The sequence below is a fragment of the Lycium ferocissimum genome, chromosome 5, assembly GCF_029784015.1.
Source record: "Lycium ferocissimum isolate CSIRO_LF1 chromosome 5, AGI_CSIRO_Lferr_CH_V1, whole genome shotgun sequence".
NCBI lineage: Eukaryota > Viridiplantae > Streptophyta > Magnoliopsida > Solanales > Solanaceae > Lycium > Lycium ferocissimum.
This window is the reverse complement of record NC_081346.1, coordinates 71,089,556-71,112,687: the sequence shown is the minus strand read 5'-3', so window position 1 is coordinate 71,112,687 and position 23,132 is coordinate 71,089,556. Positions and strand designations below refer to the sequence as shown.

Below are 23,132 nucleotides of genomic sequence, written 5' to 3'. Positions count from 1 at the left end.
TTGCGAATCCAAAATTCTGCCTTGTGATTTTTATTTTTTTTTATTTTTGACCCAGAAGGCTCGAATCCGAATCCATGAGCCTTTAAGGACAGACAAAAATTAAAAACCAAGGCTGCCATTGAAGGGTACTCCGCGCAAAAAGTTACTTTAATACCAGTTATTGGGCTAAGCAAGCCCAACGACATTTTTTAAGAAGGTGTGATAATGTAAGCCCGTATCATTTTCCCTAAAATTCCTCGGCCCAAGCTAAGCTATTCTTACAAACCATCTTTTTGCTTCCAATATCCATCTAACAACTCCAATCAATGCAAAATAATCCTCAACGGTGTTATACATAGTCATTAAAATTAATTTCATAATTTAAAATTTGGTTAAAATGATAGTCGACATGGTAAAACCTTGAAACAAAATTCAGATCCGAGTTAGCCATAACCCATGAGTCTATCAAGTTCATGATTTAGTGTTTTATACAAGACACGATAGTTAGCCATAACCCATGAGTCTATCAAGTTCATGATTTAGTGTTTTATACAAGACACGATCTCTATCGAAATACCTCATAGAGTTTGCAGTACCTTTGGACCTGGGTCGAATCCATGCAATCGTTGAAAGATGTAAACCACTTTATGTCGCATTTGTAAAGCTTCTTGACCTACCATTCATTCTCCACGATAGAGAGCTCCCGCAATCGCAGGAGGCACCAGAATTGTGCACCAATAGTAATCTCAAATTCCAAAATTGATTTGAAATATACCCGAGTCCTTCGAGTCTTTATCCAAATTATATCAAGAAGTCATAAATAATAGGCGGAATGGCTCGAGAGGCCCCCTTCAAGTAAATGAGAGATGATTTAGAATAATTAACTTAAATAGTCGTCCATTCAATCACTTAAATTAGAAATAGCTGATAGATGTAAAATGTATGTATGTACATTTCATGTATAACAGATGTATAATTCTGCTTAATAAGAATATAATTTATGTATACCGACTAGAAAAAATAAACGATAAATTCGACCGAACTATTTATATAAATACCTCATAGATTTACATAATTTGTGTGTAACTCCCTCCAAAACAATCTTGGGCCATAAAGATGAGCAAAAATCAACAAAGGGAATATTTACTTATATTTACTTGGCATAACTAACTCTAAGATGTATTTATGATTAATAACTACTATTTAATTTAATTACTTTTCGTAGCTACAGTGAATTTTCAATTTACCTATCATAACTATACCAAATACATTAGGTTTTATGGCTTATTTCTCTCTCACCTCTTTCTCTTCTCACTCACCCCTCTCTTTTTGTTCCTCTCTCCGGCCAAGTACCTTTCCCTCTCTCTGGCCAGATCTGGCTCCGCCTCTTTCTTATCCACGATGACACCACCAAATCTGAGAAACGCCACTGCCTCCGCCTCTTCCTCCTCCACGGCGACACCATGACCTCACGACCTCACTGTTGCTCGTCGGAGCACCCCCAGATCACCATAGCCGCCACTCCTAAAGAGCTTCAACACTTGTTTTCCTCATCGGAGGAAGAGGATTTGGAATTTGCCATCGTTGGAGAAAGAAACTTTTTTGTAAAGAACACGAAAGAAAATGGAAGCCATTACGCTTCTCAGATCTGACGGATACCGGAATCCATGGCTTTTTCTCCTTGTTATATCTTAGATATAAGTGTATTCGTTATTTTTTTGAGTGTAAATATAAGTTATATGTATTTAGCTGATTGTATTTTGGGGGCAAATTAGATGTATTTGACTGTGTCTGTTGTTTATACATATGTTTGTATACAATTTTTTGAGTAAATACAGTGTATTTGAAATGTTGCATATGAAATTTTGTTGAAATACATTCAAATACGGTAGAATACATTTAACTTTGCGACGCTGGTGGCGACCTTGCTGATCAGAGCTCGAATACATTCAAATACACCCAAAACAAAAGAATATATCAATATAAATGCAATAAAATACACAGCTCCGTGTATTTAAATGCACTGAAATACAATCATTTTGAATACACTTGCATTCAGAGAAATTAATATTGCATATATTCAAATACAGTCAAATACATGTGACATCATAAGGTTGGATACTATTGACAATGTATTCAAATACACCCAAATACAATGAATTTGCCATAAACTAGCTACGAATTGTAAATTGATAAAAGATAAATACTAATTGTTAACCATCCTTAAAAAAGTAGTTATTCCAGTAAATTGCCCAAAACAAAAATCATGATTATGTTAAAGCGTGTACACATATATTTCCCACATGTTGCACGTCCAAAATTAGGTAACCTCGAAAAAGGACAGATTCAGATTTAGGTGATGTTTTCTATCTTTTTCTACCAACACATCACCCCCCAAATCGTACATACTTTATTACTTCACCCTCTTTATATAATCCTTCATTCAAAATAAGTTGCAATTAACTTTCAATTTCATAGCTTCATTCTTGCAACTATTCTTGGTACATAAAAAGCTGCTTTAAAGAAATCATGACATTCTATAGTTCTGCCACTCATTTGCTAGCTCAAATGGCAAAGTTTAATATTAACCAAAAGTCTTGGATGGAAGTTGCTGTTCCAGCTGTTCTAATGGCACCTAATAGAATTTCAGTTTCTCCTCAGCTTGAGACTATATTTGAAGAAGAGGATTCTGATATTTATGAGCTACTTTTGGGGTCGGGAAATTGTATTTTTGTTCCTAAAGATTTGAGTTCTCTAGAGTTGAATTAATATTAGCTTAGTCATTTGATGTTTTTTTTTTTTTTTTGGTATACTTGCTGAGAGTTGTGAAGATCTCTCTCTAGATTTGTTATTTTCTTTTTACCACCAAATCCAAATCAAGCTCAAGTGTTATAGACTCAAATCTGTCTAGATTATGGACTGTCGTGTATCAGTGTATGTAAACTATAAAATCTGAAATTAGTTCACTGTGCATATTTTTATTATTCTCATTTTCTACGTTGATTAACGTTTGAATTCAGGTACGTAAGGATCGTTGAAAGATATTACTCCTATGTACTACTCTGATACTTTTACAGTAACGCATAAATCTCCTCTATTTTTTTTTCCTATCGAAATGAAGCACATAATTTGAACACTATCTTCCAAAGGCAAGTTATTTAGAGATTGTGATTAAAGGATAAAGGAAAATTTACTATCCCACCACAACCTTGGATGGTTGAAGCATTCAACTTGGTGAGTGAAAAAAGACATTAGTTTTATGGGAGGGTTAGAATGAATTTGGATTAGTCAAAATGATTTAAGCTAATAAATGAACGAATCATTAATCCGTTCAAATATAACTTGGATTAAAATGAGCTGGATCAAAATGGGTTAAGCAATGATTCATAACCCAACCCGACTAACACTTACCAAGTTTTAATGCGGCAGCTGCCAAGAGGTTGAGGAGTGGACTAGCTAAATATTTACAGGCTTAAAGCCATGACCTAGTGAGCTTTCCATTACGAGCTCATATATCCACAAGAAGTCATACATTATTATCAAATTCGCACAATATACGTAGTGATTCAAACCCTACATGAAATCAAATGAATATCAATTTTAAATTATGTGCACAACTATATTTGTTTACCCCATTTTATAAAAACGAATTTCAAATTATTGTTAAGTCCACATAAAAAAAATATTTTTAGCGAAAAACAGTTTGTGTTTAGCCAATTAATTTAAAAAACACTTTCGAGTAGCAATTAGTGTTTGGTCAGGCTTTTAAAAAGTGTTTATAAGTTATTTTTCTCAAAAGTGTTTTTGGGCACAAACTATTTTTTTAGCTTCTAAGAAACAATTTCTGCTATTTCCTAAAAATATTATTTTTTTCCCAAAAGTTTGATCAAATACCTCATAATTTTAAAATAAACACTTATTAAAAAAAAACACTTTCGGTGAAACATAGGCTTAGCCAACCGGGTTATAAATGGAGAAGTCTCAAAGTTGAAGGCCCAAAAGGGGTAAAGAATCACTGAGGCAACTATATGGAGTGGAGTGTAGTTCATAACATAAATTACTTTGACTTGAACTAACTTTGTTTGGACACGACGCTAAAAATTATTTGTGCAAAAAATCTTGCAATCTTAGCACCAGTTTCTTTGCAAGTTGTATGGCTTTAATTGGTGGTTGCAGTTTTGATTTTCGAAACTTGAAAAATAAAAGATAAAATATCTCAAAATATAAGAGTATTTGTCTTTAGTTTCGTCATTTCCCATCTGTGTCATGCTACAAGAAACTTCCTACCTAGAGCAAGTTCTCAAGTGCTATTTCCAAAAAAAAACATAAAAAAATATATTATAATATTTACATCCGCAACTAAATGTTTTAAACATTTATTTATAGTAAATCAAATTGTATATATAAGGAAACCCTTTCGAGCCAATGGTTGTGGAACATTAAATGAGATTTTTTTCAGTTATATCCTCCTTATTCTCAACTTCTTTTCATTGTTCCATAAAAAAAAATCTCAATTTTCATTTAACTTCACAAGTATAATAATAATTTGAGTGTTGATTTTTATTATATATAGTATAATAAAAATGTTATACATAGAATAATATTCCTTTATAATAAATTAGATATAACTCACATACCTACCTACATTATATTTTGGTTTTTGTATGTGTGGAAAATTTAGATCATAAACATTTATTGAAACCTCTCGAAAAATGTTTAAAAGATGTCTAAAAAAATCGAATTAGAAAACCGAAACCGAATTGAACCGAACTTCAAAAAACCAAACCAAACCGAACCGAACTTCAAAAAACGGAACCGAAATATATCTTCCACTTTCAAAAAACCGAAACCGAAAAATTATTGGAACGCCCAAAAAATTCCTACCTAGAGAAAGTTCTCAAGTGCTATTTCCAAAAAAAAATAAAAAAAATATCTCCGCTTTTTTAAAAATTTATTTAGTGTAATGGTTGTGGAAATTAAATGAGATAGTTATATCTCCTTTGAAAGAAAAAAACCCATACTTCTCCTTGCAACCTTAGACCTACCTACCTACACTGGTTTTTGAAAAATTTAGAATAATTTATTGAACGGAAAATGTTTAAAAATGCCCTTGAACTATCCAAAAAGGTTTAAATATATCCTTCATCTATTTATTGGCCTAAAAAATACCGTTCCATCCTCCTTTTTGGCTCACTTATGCCTAACGGTCTATTTAAATTTCACATGACAACTTCTTATTGGCCAAAATTAAACACCTGAACCAATAAAAAGACCCACTCATATACCCCTTTTTAGAACTAACTGCTCCAAACACTAACCCGACCCGAACGAAAAATCTAACTGAAAAAAGAGAGCCACTTTCATCAAACTCCATGGAAGTGCACCGGTGATTAAAATGAATCGACAGAATAAAGCATTTCACATTCTGATCACAGAAATGTAACTTAATTGAAATGGAGTACTAGACTAGCAAAGTACAATTGGTGACGGACTGTGATATGTGACAATAATGAAAAGTCGCATGCCCTATAACAACAGAACATCTCAAATCAAAAATTTGAAGAAAACTCCTAATCCACTTATCTTGAGTTGACATTGCCTAAATAATCGATTATATTAAGCAGGTCTGATTTTAAATTTAATGTTGTCCAAGATGATAAAAATCATCATAAAAGAAAGAGAAAGAGAATCGTGTTGATGTACCAATTTACTTATAGCAACTGAGCATCTGTGAATTAGTACTTCCAAGATGATAAAAATCATTGATAGAAAGAGAATCGTGTTGATCTCTTTTTATAGCAACTGAGCATCTTTTTCCATGGAGTTCGATGAAAGTGGCTCTCTCTTTTTAGGTAGATTTTTTGTTCGGATCGGGTTAGTGTTTGGGGCGGTTAGTAAAAAAAAAAATCGGGTATATGGGTTGGTCTTTTTAATGGATCGGGTGTTTAATTTTGGCCAATAAGAAGTTGCCACGTGGAATTTAAATAAACATTTTTTTAATTCAACCGTGGACCGTTAGTCAAAGGGCATAAGTCAGCTAAAAAGGTGGATGGAAAGGTATTTTTAACCCAATAAATGATTGAAGGGTATATTTAAACCTTTTTAGATAGTTCAAGGGCATTTTTAGATCTTTTCCGTTTACCGAAAGATTGTAGAGTCTCATTTATAGTGTTTAACAATTTAAAAGCGATAGCAAAGAAGCAGAGAACGAAATAAAGTAGCATTGCTCATTCCATTATTTTGGTACTCAAACAAGCATAGCATAGACAAACAAGAAGACAAGCTGCAGTGACAATTTCTGGCACATTTAAAACAAGTGCCAAAACTGCCAAGAAAACTCTAATAACATAAGAAAGCATAATTTAAAGAGACTTCTCAAACAACTTATATACAATTTCACTTCTTCATGGAATGATCAATATCCCTTATGAACTTGGGAAATGTTCACCATTATACTCTTTCACTCCATTTTCTCATATGGCTCACAAATGCAGATTCTTCATGATTAGGCATTGCTCCTAAATGAACCAAGTGCTTTAACAGCTCCAGCCCTCAAAATAAACTGGTGGTAAAATGCAGCAATTGCAGCTCCAATAAAGGGTCCAACCCAAAATATCCACTGTCACAATCAACACCCCACAAATTAATTAATCAACCAAAATATAGTTTTCCATAACAAAAATAAAAAGAAGCACAAAGGCAAAAGATCTGGATTTTTTTCTCCTATAAAATATTGATTTGCTTACTTGGTCATCCCATGCTTTGTCTTTGCCATAAATAACAGCAGCCCCAAAACTTCTAGCAGGGTTAATACCAGTTCCAGTAACAGGAATTGTTGCTAAGTGAACCATGAACACCGCAAATCCAATTGGAAGTGGTGCCAACACCTTTAATTAATCAAACTTTAAATATTAGAATCGGGGGTTAATACACACATGATCACTAAACTTTACTTATGTATCAGAAACGTCATAAAACTAATTTTTGTCTCATTAAAGTCACTAAACTTTACATATTCTAGTTGAAAAATTATACTTACAGGAACATGAGAGTCTCTGGCATTTCTCTTAGGATCAGTAGCAGCAAAAACAGTGTAAACAAGAACGAAAGTTCCAATAATTTCAGCACCCAAACCAGTACCCGTGCTATATCCATCATTCAACATATTAGCACCACCACCATACCTAACATAATAAGCCTTTTGAAAAGCCTTAACCAACCCACAACCACAAATGGCTCCTAAACACTGAGCCACAATGTACATAACAGCCCGAACCAACGACACTTTTCGGGCCAAGAAAAGCCCGAAAGTGACAGCAGGGTTAATGTGTCCACCAGAAATACCAGCAGTGCAGTAAACAAGTACGAAAATCATGCCCCCGAAAGCCCAAGCAATTCCAAGAATGCCAACACCACCACATTGATCACCATTATGGTCAATGTCACTTTGGCTCTTGTAGCCAATTACAGTAAGGACAGTGATGTAGAGAAATAACAAAGTGGCTATGAATTCAGCAATTATGGCTCTGTAAAATGACCATTTTCCTAGTTCTTCAGGGTCTATTAAGGGTGCTGGTGGAGGGTCTTGATAGTCTTTTGGTGCATATTCAGTGCCAACTTCAATGTCTTTACCCATATTTGCTCTTTTTTAAATTTGGCTAAGCAACAAATAAAGATTGATCTGGAAAAGTGTTTGATATTTGGCTGTGTGGAGAAGTTGAGTGAAGAGTGATGGGGTATTTATGGAGTTGGAAATTTAATAGAAGGTTTACAAAAAGTCTAATTTGATGGATTAATAATTAATCAAATTTATCATTTGCCGCCCCACAATGATCACTCCCATTTTCTTGCATTTTCATACGATTAAAATTAATGTCCCCACCTCTTAGCCTATATAAGGTGGATTTGTAGTTTGATAGAGAAGTGCTTATGAAACGATTATATGTATACTTAGAAGAGTTTTATAATGATATTTGTGCTAAATATGTATCGATTGTGACAAACGACTAATATGTATACTAATATTTTGTAAGTACTCACCTAACTTAAAATTTTGAAATTTGTGCTTTACGCTAATTAATCTAATGGAGGAGGTGAATAATTAGTGAGGGCAGGTTATGATATCAAACAGGAGAGGGTGACGTATCCGTGAACCGACCATAATTATCATAGTTAGGAATTAAGAATTAGACCACCAAAGATAGTGATGTGATTAATAAAATTCTTTAAGTTATAATCGAACTATCGAAGTCTCAAATTTGACTCCTGAGAATAGGAAAAAACTTGGTCTTACGCAGCGTAAGTCCGAACTAATAGAATTTCAGTGCTACTTGACGCCGAATTGTAAACAATGAGGGTGTGTTTAGTATGTTTTTCTGAAAAATAAGTGAATTTCTTACTTATTTTTTTATATTCGGTATGTAAGCAATAAATATTATCCTTAAAACATTCATATTTAACCCAGATAAATATTATGGAGATGGAAGTGGGAGGTAGGGGTGTGAGGCTGGGATAGGTCTGATGATGGGGCTAAAGATGAGGTGTATTGACAGTGGGAAGGACACAATCAATATTATGAAATGTCACTTATTAAACTTATTTTTTGTAGAGTAATTTTTAAAGATATTTTAACTAATTAAACATGAAAAAATTGAAAACATTTTTGGTACTGAACACATCCTAAACATTTGATTTTCTGCCTGGCCTCATATACACCACCGTCCATTCCAACTCAGCCCACATTGTTGACTACTTCAACCAATGATATATTGTCACCTCATCAAGGGCCCCACATTCAATCCTCACAATTGAGAAAAAGGCTGCTTACTTACCAAATCTATCATAATTCATCACTAAATTAATTAAAAAGCCATTGTGAATATTTGCGTGGTTAATGCCTTGCCATGTGTCGATCAACAAACAATCAATCCGTATAAAAATAGATTATATACGTTAGTGCTCTTTTGGATGATACTACTACTAGTATTTAGTTGGTGGTAACTTATTGAATGCAAATTGATTGTTTTATCTGTTCAATGAACTTATTAAACACATTAACCTGTTCAATGAACTTTACCTTATTCGGAAAGATTCCCTTTTAAACTTATTGAACACATTAACCTGTTCAATTAACTTTACGTAATTAGGAAAGATTTCTTTTTAAACTATTTATATGACTCTGCTCTTTCTGAATATAGCTTTTTTTATGGTTTGTTTATTGTAACATACACAAGAAATTTGATGATTCATTCTTTTGCATAACTCCCCGGTGCACCCATTTTAGTATACCATTTGAAGATCCATATGTAAGTTTATAGCAATGAATAACTTTTTAGTTTTAAAGATAATTCTCAATAAGTGTTTTTAAAGATGATTCTCAGTAAGTGTCGACATAAGAAAAAAAGATTAAACAGAGATGAAGAAGTTAATTTGATCAATTATTTATTCAACTCGAACTAAGAGAAGAACATTGTAGACCTCTACAAGTCTGTGTATGACGAAAACTTTAGCTATTATGAAGGAAAACGTTCCTTCTTAAATTTTTTAAGTGAATTTTCTTAACATAAATATGGGGTTTTGTTCAAAGCTAGTGGGTTATGTCCAACCCATTAACTAGAACTTTATCTCCGCCCTGCAACCTTTTGCCTAGAATGCACTATTGTTCGAAAAACTTGGAAAGTTATTTCGAAAGTCTGTAGTCGCATCTATAATGTTGAACAATTTAGATGTATGTTCGAAAATTTGAAGGTCAATGTATCTCACTTGTACGGTTCACTTTACCATTAATTCCCAGTAACAAATTGCAAATACAATACCAGAATGAGATTGAAGTCGCATTATAATACTTGCAATTCACCTAACATTACTTGAATACAATATTCTAATTGGAAGTTGAGGTTCATCTGAATTTAATACTTTGAGCGCGGAATATAAATCATTAAAATTGTAATAATAGACGATCTAGACTTATAATTTAAACATACAATGAATTGAATGCTAAATTTTCATAAAGATCTAACACATAGAGCTTAAAATTCTAAATCCGCCTCTACTTCTAATCTTAACCAAAGTCTATTGTTTTCTATTCAATTTAATCATATTCTGCTACTCATTACAAGATTATCCCTGCATAAGAATTATTAAAAGATCAATAGCACATTAATGGTAAGAATGGGAAGTGAAAGACGCAGCTTTTTCAATAATCAACGCAGACAAAAGAGGAGGTTCATTGAAGAAAGACAATGCACACCGACAATTCAATATCATCCACAAGCCAAATACTATAACAGTATATCATGATTGTTGTGAATTTTTCTTCTATTGATCTCTAGTTTTGAGGCACGTGGCAATCTCTTTCACCACTTGCCTCTATTTTCTAGTATTTGGTTCTTTCTAAATTGGTGATGATGACGTCTCCCTAATTAGCACATTTTTCTTACATTATTAAGCATATTCGATGATAGTAATATATTACCAAGACTTCATAGATCGGTTATTAAGCATATTCGATGATAGTAATATATTACCAAGACTTCATAGATCGGTGGAACTGGCACTCTGGCAGTGACAAATTCGAGATCTAATGAATTTGCACTTATATGTGTCAATTTCTTTTTGCAAACATATATTCCGGCTATTGTCAGTGAATTAATTTAGTAATAATAACAATAATTATATCTCAATCTCTCCTAATTAGGTTCGGTTTTATGAATTTTCACAAATTATAATTTTTAATTGAATTCATTTTATACGTCCAAGGCAACACGCCTTTTTAAAAAAATAAATCTAATGGATACTGCTGACATGGCAATAGATTAGTGGTTAAGAAGAATGAGGATATAAGTTGGCTAAGTTGGATAGTGGGCGGTCCACAGTAGGGACCATAATAGAGAAAAGTAATGGTTCATCATTCATGATGATGATGGTCGGTTTGTGTGATTTGTCATTTTTAGTCGTTTGATTTGATTTGATATGTCGTCAATTACCTTTTCCATCTATGGTAAGGGCCATGCCCCTTGGATTTTCTTGTCCAATTTGACAACCTTTTCTTAGATTTTTTTTTTATATATATATTTATTTGCTTTGGTACAAGATTATTCTTTTCTTTAAGTAGCATTTTTCAGGATTGTGGTGAAATAGATATGATCATTTCATTTTTAATTAAATATTTTAGGTTCCACTCATAAAATGAAAAAGAACTTAATAGAAAAACTTTTTTTTTTTTAAATAATCCTTATGTGACATGAATTTGGGTTAGCGGGACCTCAAAACGAGTACTAAACATTATAAGGGGAAAAAAAAAATCTATTATTGGTTTCAATATTCAGAAGGTTGATAAGAAAATATAAAAGATGTAGCGGTAAAGAAAACTAAATTTGATTTTGCAAACAACTTATCATATGTCAAATTCTTACCAACCTTCATGCGTGAAGTTTTCTAAAATTTTACTTTGTTGATTAAAATCTTCCTGCTTTTTTGACATTCCAATTTTTAGCGAATGTTCTGGAAGAGACATTTCCCTATTATGGTTTAACTAAGGTAAAATATTCTATTGTCAATTTTTACCTTTCTAAAACCAAGGTGACCTTTTTTATTTGTTAAATCGGTAATGGATGATAGGTCTAAACTCCTCCAAATAGGCACTAATAATTCATGCACTAACTATCAAAATATATGTACATAATCAAATCATTTAAAAAATAATCATAGACAAATTTATTTACTAATACTGATAAATAATCTAAAATAAATAGTAAGTGACCTGTCATTATAGGTTAAATTACACTATGGGTATAAAAAAAAATCTTTATACCATCAACCTATATTACTTAAAATCCATAACTTTAAGGTGCCAACTGCCAAGTCAAAATCATGCGCCCAACCCTCAAGTTAGATGTAGGGCACACTCTACCAGTAAAGGAGGAAAAAAATGGAAACTACTAGCTAGATGGGGCCGCTGAAATTGAGTTCAATTATTATTGTAAAATATTATTCATATACTAAAAAGCCAAATCTTCTCCATATATACCCCCTTTCATTCATCACTAACTCCACTACACTCTTTCCTCTCAAAATTAGCTAAGCCTAAAGTTAACATATTCTTTTCTTTTTTGGGTACACAAATGACTAAGGACATTGAGGTAGGTACTGCTTATGCACCAAAAGACTACCAAGACCCTCCACCAGCACCCTTAATAGACCCTGAAGAACTAGGAAAGTGGTCATTTTATAGAGCAATAATTGCTGAATTCATAGCCACTTTATTATTTCTCTACGTCACTGTCCTTACTGTAATTGGCTACAAGAGCCAAAGTGATATTGACCATAATGGTGATCAATGTGGTGGTGTTGGCATTCTTGGAATTGCTTGGGCTTTCGGGGGCATGATTTTCGTACTTGTTTACTGCACTGCTGGTATTTCTGGAGGACACATTAACCCTGCTGTCACTTTCGGGCTTTTCTTGGCCCGAAAAGTGTCGTTGGTTCGGGCTATTATGTACATTGTGGCTCAGTGCTTAGGAGCCATTTGTGGTTGTGGGTTGGTTAAGGCTTTTCAAAAGGCTTATTATGTTAGGTATGGTGGTGGTGCTAATATGTTGAATGATGGATATAGCACGGGTACTGGTTTGGGTGCTGAAATTATTGGAACTTTCGTTCTTGTTTACACTGTTTTTGCTGCTACTGATCCTAAGAGAAATGCCAGAGACTCTCATGTTCCTGTAAGTTTAATTTTGTCACTTGTTTTGAGACAATAACTAGTTTTGTGACTTTACTGATTTAATACGTAAAGTTTAGTGACTTTAAAGAGATAAAAGTTAGTTTAATGACCATTTTGATACATAAGTAAAGTTTAATGATCACGGGTGAAATTGACCCCCGATTCTGATACCTTGAGTTGATTAATCGAAGGTGTTGGCGCCACTTCCAATTGGATTTGCGGTGTTTATGGTTCACCTGGCAACAATACCTGTTACTGGAACTGGAATTAACCCTGCTAGGAGTTTTGGGGCTGCTGTTATTTATGGCAAAGACAAAGCCTGGGATGACCAAGTAAGCAAATCAATCTTTATGCTTCTTCTTTTTTCTGAAAAAATATATTTTTGCTGATAAATTAATTTTGGTTGTTAACTCTGACAGTGGATATTTTGGGTTGGCCCCTTTATTGGAGCTGCAATAGCTGCATTTTACCACCAGTTTATTTTGAGGGCTGGAGCTGTTAAAGCACTTGGTTCATTCAGGAGCAATGCCTAACCATGAGAATTGAAATTGTATATAAGTGTTTGAGAAGAAGTCTCGTTATATGCTTTCATTTTCTTATAGTAGAGTGGGCTCTCAGTTTGGCACGCACTTTTAATGTGCCAAAAATTGTCACTGCAGCTTTCTTCCTGTTTGCTGTCTTTATTTTTCCTTTTTCTTTCTTCATGTTTGAGCATCAAAATAATGGAATTAGCAATATTGCTATTATATTTCACTCTTCTTCGTCGCTAAATTAAGATTAATATGGTACTATGTTCACTTTGAGAAGCTGAAAATGACAATTCGCATTCGATTTACTATCAATTGGGGAAAGCAAAGTTTAGCCTAACTGGAGCTGGTACATAATCCCTGTGAAAACAAAAGGATATTAATGTGTTTCTAAAGGACGAGTGTAAGAGGATTTTCTGGAAAATTTTGAAGTAACTAGTACTAATAGAAAACTTCATCGGTGACTAATAACTGTATGCGAGGAATTATTTTATTACAATTATGCACCACTTTAGCACTTTTTCTTTTCTTCTTCACGTTTTTTTGTTATTTCTCCTTCTTTCCTATTTTTTCTCGCTTTCTTTTTTTTAAAATCAATTTATTATACGCAGATCAATTTTTTTAAAGATATTTTTTCACTTTTTCAAAAAATCATTAAATCAAAGTCAAATAATTGGCGATGTAACATATATACTGTGGGAATTTAAATAGGACACTGGAGGGCTACCTGTAAATATATAGCTTGCACAACTATGGTTTTGTTTGCCCTTTAATTAAGGTAATTTCACGAGGATTCTGATTGGATATTCGCTTGTCAAAAAGGATATAGGCGTTATCCTAGAGTCACATACAAGTGGGGATTGCCCAATTATTGGGAAGGTTGATATTAGAAAATATGAAATTAGCAAATTTGTAAGTTCTATTAGCAGGAAATCTATCGCTAATTTTTTTTTTTTATATATATACCCCCTGCCCAAAATGTATAGCTTTTCTTGATTTTGTTTGCCCTTTAATTAAGATATATTCATTGGGTATTTGCTTGTCAAAAGGGATATAGGCGTTTCCTCACTTCAAGTGAGGATTGAAATTGTGAATGGTGTTTAGGAGATCCCAAATTAGCTATGAAATTTGTCTTGTCACATCTAAGTATCAAAGCTAAATAGCTCTGAAACATATATATATTTTTTATAATCCGTAGCTAAATGAAATTAGCATGCAGATTGATTTTTTATTTAGCTAAGGCAATTTTTGTCCGATTCTGATTGGGTATTCCTGTTTTTCTAGTAGTAGTAGTATAGTCATATGATTTCAATTCTAGTATATTGTATAGTCGATGAATGACCCAGCTCTCGAGAAGATTGGCAGTCTCTATGTTCAATGGAGTGATAGTGCCTAGTTCCAGGCTTATTTACAAAGGTTTTATAATAGGGTAAATTACGTATATATACATATTAAGGAGAAATATTCTAAATGTGAATAGCATGAGATTTATTTGAAAACATAACATTACAAACTCCTGGTCTAACAAACATACTTTTTTTAAAAAAAAAATTATTTTATTTTTATTGTCAAAAATTTATGTATGAAAGATGTGTATGTCTCGCTCGAGGCTGAAAAGTTCGGCAAAATTTAGTGTATGAAGACGGTATGAAAAGCTTGTACAAAATGTGTATATCTCGTTCAAGACTTAAATAATATCACATATATATATATGAAAACGGTATGAAATTTATCTCGCTCAGGCTTAAGAATATATACTTAGGTTATATAACATATATATATGTGTATAAAGTTCATGTTAGATATTCTTATAAAATATATATATATATATATATATATATTGTATTACAACTTTGATACAATATTCAAGGCTTGAAATAATGTTATATAATTATATATATATGTATGAAAATGTATTGTCTTATATATAGTTAAAGTTATATATATATATATATATATATATATATATATATATATATATAAACGTATGAAATGTGTATATCTATTACAACTTAAACATTATAGCTCCAAATTTTATGTATGAGAATGGTTGAAAAGTGTATATCTATATTAATTTTAGAATTTCATTCACATTTTAGTTATTAAAAATACTATATTAAAAGTTTCTTAGTATATTTTAGGTATACACATTTAATATACATTTTTAAATAACACAAAATTTGAGGTAATTTATTTAATCATTTATGGATAAAAAAAAAAAAAAATTTTTTTAAGTTTAAATATTTTTATCTGAAAATAAAATTAAAAAAGCGAAAAATATATGAAAATCCGTCGTGTTTCGTAAAATATCGTTATGTTTTGTAAATAAGGAAAACTATCTCTTCCTCGTCGATTCGTAAATATTTCTCCTAATAACGTATATATACGTAGTTTTCCCTCTATAAAAACAATTGAAACAATTTTTTTTTAACTATATAGAAACATCAGTTTCTATAGGATCGTCGTCAGTCATTTTAAAAAAAAAAAATGAAGGTGGGCCCCACTCTTCTTTAATAATAGAAAAATTATTAAAAAAAATTTAAAAGTTTGCAGGCGACTTTATAATAGTAGGAATGAAAAAAAGACAAATTTAAGATGGGCACTTTTTTATAATTGTAGAGATTAAAAAAAAAATTAAACTGGCGTCCAATCGTGAAAAAGTAGAACAATTCTTTAGGAAAAAAATTAACTAATGCTCTAATATAAGAAAAAGTAGGAACTCAATTGCATAAGAAAAAATAGGATATTTAAATAATGATAATAAGTTGTCAGAAAATGATAAAGGTACGCTTAAGAAAATGTAAAGAGAAGTTCGGGAAAAAAGAAATAACGATTTAAATTAAATACAAAAAAAACGTAAAGAAGTCATTAAAAATTTTGAAAGATTTAAAACTTATATCTTTGGGTATAAGTTTAGACAATCATAAGTCTCACACCAATAATGAGGAATAAATCATATGCGTCAGAAGACGAAATATAAACCAACCGTATACTGAATAGTAAATTAAAACAAACAAAAAAATTAAGGTGGGACCCACTCTTCTATAATAGTAGAAATTTTTTTAAAAAAAAATTAAGTTGGGGCTCACTTTTCTATAATAGTAGAAATTTTAAAAAAAAAAATTAAGGTGGAGCCCACTCTTCCGTAATAGTATAGATAAAAAAAAATTTAAGGTGGTTTCCACGTGAAGAATTAGGAGATAATTGTAAAAAAAAAAAATAATAAGGTGGGGTCCACATGAAGAAGAAAAAAACAATAGGACATTTAAATAATGATAATAAGTTCAGAAAATGGTAGAATATGACTTATTTTTTATAAATTTAAAGAAGAGAATTTAGGAAAAGAGAAATAACGATTTAAATCGAGTAACAAAAAAACCCGAAGGAAAGAAGTCATAAAACCAAATATTTAAAGCTTATACCTTTGGGTATAAGTTTGAACCCTATCGATCTCACATCCTTAATAATGAGGAATAAAATCGAGAATGTTTAAACAAAATATAAATAATCGGAAATGCTTTGTTCTACACATATTTTTAAAAAATGATGAAGTTGGTGACTATCTTAAAAATTTAAGATCATCATCATGAATCTTGACACTTGAAAGCGCTTTTCGGTGTTGTTGAGTAGAAAGAGATGATGCCATGAAACTCGGTAGGAGAAGGTGTATTTCAAATCTTTCAATTGGAGAACCAAACCAGGAAAGTCATATATGGGAGAAGAGGACTAAGTAAAATAATTTATTGATATTTTCAATTAATTGAATTATAATATTTTTTGTAATAAAAATTCCATAATTATATTACTAAAATGTACTCTCTCTATCCTAATTTATGTGACATAATTTGGTTTTAAAACGAAGTTTTTTTTGAGAAAATTTAAAAGTGGCTAATTGTTGTAAAAGATCTTTGAAACTTAATTCCATGGTAAAAGCAAGTCATAGATATTTGTGTGAATTTAAATCAAAAAAGTTCGTGAAAGGTAAAGGGAAAATTTGAGTTAAATGATTTCTAAACATAAAAATATATCATTCTTTACATTTGTGTAGGCGATTAAAAAATGTGATCTTATTTTTTGTGTTGGGAATGTTGTAGCTAGTCCATCATCTAGTCATTTATATAAGTGGAGGCCCATATGATATGAGCTTATTAATATTTAATATATGTATATGTTACGTTTTTTAGGTGTAGATGCACCAATTCAAATTTGACAAAGTTTTTAATTTTCAGATGAATGATTACAGTTACACGATATTTTCCTACAATCTTAAGCATGTATCTTATGCATTATTTCTCCCAAATTTGTTTCATTACAGTTTCATGTCTATTACTCCTAGTTTTCTAAAGTTTTGGGTGCCAATGATATCATGTTTAGTGTTAGGATTAGAATCCGCACAATCTGTATTCAGCTCAGTAAGTTAAAAATTTCATGTACACTATATATGATGTATTTGTTTAGAATCGAGTTCATCTAAATCATGTAGTATTATTTATGAATTTATAAAATATTTGAAGTCTTAAATATTTTCATCTCACGATACATGCATGTTTGGTCATTAGATATAAGGTGAAGTTGGCTAGTTTGTTAGGTATTGAGTGTCAGTCTTGTTTCTCCAGTTTTGGGGCGTGAAATTTAGAAAAATAAAATATTGAATTACTCGAAAATAATTTTCTTTATATTTTACAACAAACAAACCTTAAAATAATTTATATTTGGAAAGAGCAACGTCATATAGTTTAACTGGGGAATCTTTACAAATTAGGTAAAGTTCATTGAACAGGTACACATTAAACTATCAATCATTCAATATATTATCACAAACTAAATATAATCCAGCAGACTATTAACATTTCAATTGTTTAATCCAATTTTTATATAGACTGACTAGTTTCGTGATCGACACAGGGCAAGGCAGTAACCACGCATTATTCAAAAATGGTTTTTTCTAGTTAATTACTGATGATGATAAATTTGGTAAGTAAGCAGGCCTTTCTCAATAGTGAGGATTGAATATGGGGCCCTTGCTGAGATGGCAACATATCATTGGTTGAAGGAATCAACAATGTGGGCTGAGTTGGAATGGACGGTGGTGTGTATGGCCAGGGAGAAATATCAAATGATTCGAATTTTTCTCAATCAGCATACAATATCTGATTTAATATCCACTAATTCGAATTTGCGTAGCGTAAAACTTATTAAAGAAAAGAGTGCTTTCCATCGAAATTTTTTTCATTCTCAAAACTTAAATACGAGATGTGTGATTAAAGTTGAAAAAATTTTATCCATCCAGCCAATACTCTCGATGATTTGATTCATTATTTCCAATTTCCAAACCATGATAATTATGGTCGGTTGAAGGAAACGTCACCCTCTCCTGTTTGATATCATAACCTGTCCGCACTAATCACTCACCTCCTCCTTTGGATTAGCATAAAGCACAAATTCAAAATTTTAAGTTAGGTGAATACTTCCAAAATATTAATATACATATTAGTCGTTGTCACAAGAGATACGTATTTAGCACAAATATCATTATAAAATTCTTCAAAGTATACATATAATCGTTTCATAAGCGGTTCTGTATAAAACTATAAATCCACATTATATGGGCTAAGAGGTGGGGACATTAATTAATTATATGAAAAATGCAAGAAAACGGAAGTGCTCATTGTGGGGCGGCAGATGATAAGTTTGATTAATTATTAATCCATCAAATTAGTTCCCTCTAATTAAATTCCCTACTCCATAAATACCCCATCACTCATCACTCAACTTCACCACACAGCCAAATATCAAACACTTTTAAGATCAGTCTTTCTTGCTTAGTCAAATATCAAACACTTTTCGATACAGTCTTAATTTTTTTGCTTAGCCAAAGCAGAGGTCAAAAATGGGTAAAGACATTGAAGTTGGCACTGAATATGCCCCAAAGGACTACCAAGACCCACCACCTGCACCCTTAATTGACCCTGATGAACTAGGAAAATGGTCATTTTATAGAGCCATAATTGCAGAATTCATAGCCACTTTGTTATTTCTCTACATCACTGTCCTCACTGTAATTGGTTACAAGAGCCAAAGTGATATTGACCATAATGGTGATCAATGTGGTGGTGTTGGCATTCTTGGAATTGCTTGGGCTTTCGGGGGCATGATATTCGTGCTTGTTTACTGCACTGCTGGTATTTCTGGTGGACACATTAACCCTGCTGTCACTTTCGGGCTTTTCTTGGCTCGAAAAGTGTCGTTGGTTCGGGCTATTATGTACATTGTGGCTCAGTGTTTAGGAGCCATTTGTGGTTGTGGGTTGGTTAAGGCATTTCAAAAGGCTTATTATGTTAGGTATGGTGGTGGTGCTAACATGTTGAATGATGGATATAGCACGGGTACTGGTTTGGGTGCTGAAATTATTGGTACTTTCGTTCTTGTTTACACTGTTTTTGCTGCTACTGATCCTAAGAGGAATGCCAGAGACTCTCACGTCCCTGTGAGTATAATTTTTGTGACATTAAATTTGTTACTACTAAATTTTACGGTGCAGGATTGTATTTCTAGGCAATTAAGATGTAGTTCAGTGACTTAATTGAGATAAAAGATTATTTTGTGACTTTACTGATACAATACGCAACGTTATGAAACAAAAATTAATTTTACAACTTTTTTGACACTTGAGTAAAGTTTAGTGATCATAGGTGAAATTAACCCTTAATTCTGATAATTTAAGTTGATTAATTGAAGGTGTTGGCACCACTTCCAATTGGATTTGCCGTGTTTATGGTTCACTTGGCAACAATACCTGTTACTGGAACTGGAATTAACCCTGCTAGGAGTTTTGGGGCTGCTGTTATTTATGGCAAAGACAAAGCCTGGGATGACCAAGTAAGTAAATTAATCTTTACAGGGGAAAAATCATATCTTTTGCCTTTATACTGTTTTTTCGGCTCTAACTATGTTTTGGTTTATTAATTATTTTGTGGGTGTTGATTGTGACAGTGGATATTCTGGGTTGGACCCTTTATTGGAGCTGCAATAGCTGCATTTTACCACCAGTTCATTTTGAGGGCTGGAGCTGTCAAAGCTCTTGGATCTTTCAGGAGCAACGCCTAATCAAGAGAATTGAAATTGTATATATGTGTTGCAGTGTTGGAGATGAAGTCTCTATAAATTATGCTTTCTTTAATTAGAATGGTCTGGCTGTTTGGCAATTTTTTTAAATACCAAACACTGTAGCTTTCTTCTTGCTTTTTTGTTTGTGTTTCTGTAATTTTCTTTATGCTTGTTTAAGCATCAAAATAATGGAATCAGCAAGGCTACTATATTTCACTCTTCTTTGTCACCAAATTCATATAATAGTATCTTTTTTGTTCACTTTGGAAAAGCTAAAATTCACTTCTTATTACTGTCAAGTATCTGACATGAACATAAATACATATATAACATGAGTAAAAACATTTTAAGTTGGGAGAGCATTAGTATAACCGACATGTAACCACCACGTTAACACTGTTGGTCCTGTCTCGATCTCCGCCCGATGGGCAAGGCCCGTGCCCATCTTAAGTTGCCTAGTGAACAAGACATGAAATGACATGAATGGATCCAAGTCCCTCAATGGGAAAAACATGAAGGAATCGTCCTAGATTAAGGATAAATCAAACTTATCCTATAGGCAACGTAGTTTCGGTACAGCCAGCTAATTCTCTATAGTTGGAACTCCCAAAAATATGAACATGATATAGTTGGCTAAGAAGCCCATGATTTTCGTGAAATAACTTTTAAACAACTTGTAATCATGATTTCACGAAATAACTTGTAAACATGGTTTCATGAAATAACTTGTATTTAGCATGTATGTATCTTGAATCATGGCATGAAGATAATTATATAATACAATTGCATGAAAACTTGTAGGTGTATATAGGATATTCATGTAAGCATTTTTATTTAAAAACATTGATACATCTACCCATGGAATACGAGATATCGGTTTTCATGATATTCTAGGTATTCTCAATAATCAAAATAAAATATCGAGAACACAACAAAGAGATTATATCACAAAGCTTAATATAATTTAGTACATGGACCTGTATTATCGAACATGGCTAAAACCCTTTTTTATTTTTTTAGAACTTGCGTATAATCATGAAGAAAGGCGTGGGGAAGAACGATGATGTTCCCACACGTAGATAAAACAGATAAATATAGAATCGACATCCAAAAACTGGGTGAAGAAAAGTTCAAAGAAGAAGAATAGAAAGCTTTGAATTTGAAACCTTGAGAAGAAACTCATGATTTTCGTAGCTACTGTTCGTAGCTCAAAGGGTACTGCTAGATGACTCCAAATCCAATCTCCACCGTTCATATTTTAGACTTATGTGTTATGAACACTTAATTAAAATTTGGCCTTGATCCAACGGTTAGATTATCGGAAAACACCAAATTAATATGGTTGGTCGGAATGAAACTCACTTATCAAAATACTAGAGTTTTCTCCAACTTTTTACAACTCTTGATTTTTATAGGGTAACGGGATGGATAGATTTATTCTAGTTTTTATAAATGATAAATCTTGTAGAATACAAAGGATTCTTGATTTACCTTGGAGGAAACCTTAGGAAACTAGATTGCTGAAACCAAATTAAGGTTTCATATAGGTCTTGATTGCAAAATGGTTTCTTGCAAGATACAGTAGTCTCGATTCTTTAGGGATGGAGGTAGAGAGAAAATAATAGTCTCTTAGGGTTTATAATAGTGAGGGACGTTTTTATTTGGGATAAATAATAAAATAAGGTAGTCCCAACCGAGTAGGAAAAGGCTAAAACGTAACCAGGAAGGCATGATTTGACCGTATGTAGTAAAACAAAAGATAAGTACATTGTTTAGCATCCATAAGATACATCTTGGAAACCTATTCCAAAGGGATAAAACTTTCATGTTTTAAGTTTTCTCATTATCAACCAATCAAGGAGTTATTTTGAAGTACCTTCAAAAAAAGGTAAAATACAAACTTTCAAATTTTTCTTTAAAACTCTAACGTTACGAGTTTAACATGAGTTCTAAGATATGAGGTGTTACATAAATAGGTGATTCAAGGAGAAATCTACCGAAAGATACATCTCTTTCACATTCAAGGGAAAATCAACCTAGACGAAAGTTGTTTCTCGCGTTCATATGATCAAATGGAGAGGCGACCACGCCATTGCTGCAAAATAGTATCGTACTTCCTCCTCCCGCATACGGCACGCCATAACTATTTAATCTGAATATATATGCATTAGGGTCACTATTTGTTATCATGGATTAAAAGAAGAAAGGTTATGAAAAAGTGTCGTCAGAGACAACAATGCAATTGCCTGTTCAATGATTTAGAGTTTTAGGTTACGTTTTGTTTCATAGATTTTTTTTTTTTTGGGTGTTTTCAATTTTGCTAGTTCCCCTTTCTTTTACACAATTGTAAGTTTTGAAACTTGATTTGTGTTATTAGTCGTTAAACCATTAGTACTTAAATTTTTCTTGGTGTTGAATGAAAGAACGAGAGGAAAAACACAAGTAGTTCACGTAGTATTTGTTTCTACAATGTAGACAATGATGGAGATGATTAAATGGATAATGATGATAATGATTGGATCCATAATGATGACTTTCCTCCATCTAAATCGGCGGTGAATGAAGGAACGTCCTTTGAGGTCTTTCGGAATTTTAAGACTTGACAACGACCATAAGGTAATGTATAACAACTAATGGCGTCTCAATAAAATTAATGGCCTAAAAAAATTTTAATCGAGACCTTAAATATATACACATACATAAAAAAAATAAAAATCTAGTCTTGCTTTTTTGGTTTTTATATAATTGTTGCCTTTACTTCACATAGTACACATTATTATTAATATTTATAATTAATAGAG

At 32.3% G+C, this 23,132-nt stretch overlaps 4 protein-coding genes across 4 annotated transcripts; 3 read left to right on the top strand and 1 right to left on the bottom strand.

Moving 5' to 3' along the window:
• The first annotated feature begins 2,395 nt into the window (after nucleotides 1-2,395).
• Nucleotides 2,396-2,952, top strand: LOC132058523 (uncharacterized). The gene has a single exon (XM_059450997.1). The coding sequence runs from the start codon at nucleotides 2,509-2,511 to the stop codon at nucleotides 2,746-2,748; it is 240 nt and encodes a 79-aa protein (XP_059306980.1). The 5' UTR covers nucleotides 2,396-2,508; the 3' UTR covers nucleotides 2,749-2,952.
• A 3,508-nt stretch (nucleotides 2,953-6,460) lies between these two features.
• Nucleotides 6,461-7,711, bottom strand: LOC132057290 (aquaporin PIP2-1-like). The gene is made up of 3 exons (XM_059449825.1): nucleotides 7,019-7,711; nucleotides 6,726-6,866; nucleotides 6,461-6,598 (listed from the first exon to the last, which is right to left on the bottom strand). Exons 1-3 carry the CDS (start codon nucleotides 7,613-7,615, stop codon nucleotides 6,485-6,487), a joined length of 852 nt encoding a protein of 283 aa, XP_059305808.1. The 5' UTR covers nucleotides 7,616-7,711; the 3' UTR covers nucleotides 6,461-6,484.
• Nucleotides 7,712-12,016: 4,305 nt separating this feature from the next.
• Nucleotides 12,017-13,264, top strand: LOC132057289 (aquaporin PIP2-1-like). The gene is made up of 3 exons (XM_059449824.1): nucleotides 12,017-12,698; nucleotides 12,889-13,029; nucleotides 13,117-13,264. The coding sequence occupies exons 1-3, from the start codon at nucleotides 12,102-12,104 to the stop codon at nucleotides 13,228-13,230; spliced, it is 852 nt and encodes a 283-aa protein (XP_059305807.1). The 5' UTR covers nucleotides 12,017-12,101; the 3' UTR covers nucleotides 13,231-13,264.
• A 5,840-nt stretch (nucleotides 13,265-19,104) lies between these two features.
• LOC132057288 (aquaporin PIP2-1-like) lies at nucleotides 19,105-20,547 on the top strand. Its single transcript, XM_059449823.1, has 3 exons — nucleotides 19,105-19,711; nucleotides 19,963-20,103; nucleotides 20,218-20,547. The coding sequence occupies exons 1-3, from the start codon at nucleotides 19,115-19,117 to the stop codon at nucleotides 20,329-20,331; spliced, it is 852 nt and encodes a 283-aa protein (XP_059305806.1). The 5' UTR covers nucleotides 19,105-19,114; the 3' UTR covers nucleotides 20,332-20,547.
• Nucleotides 20,548-23,132: the final 2,585 nt, after the last annotated feature.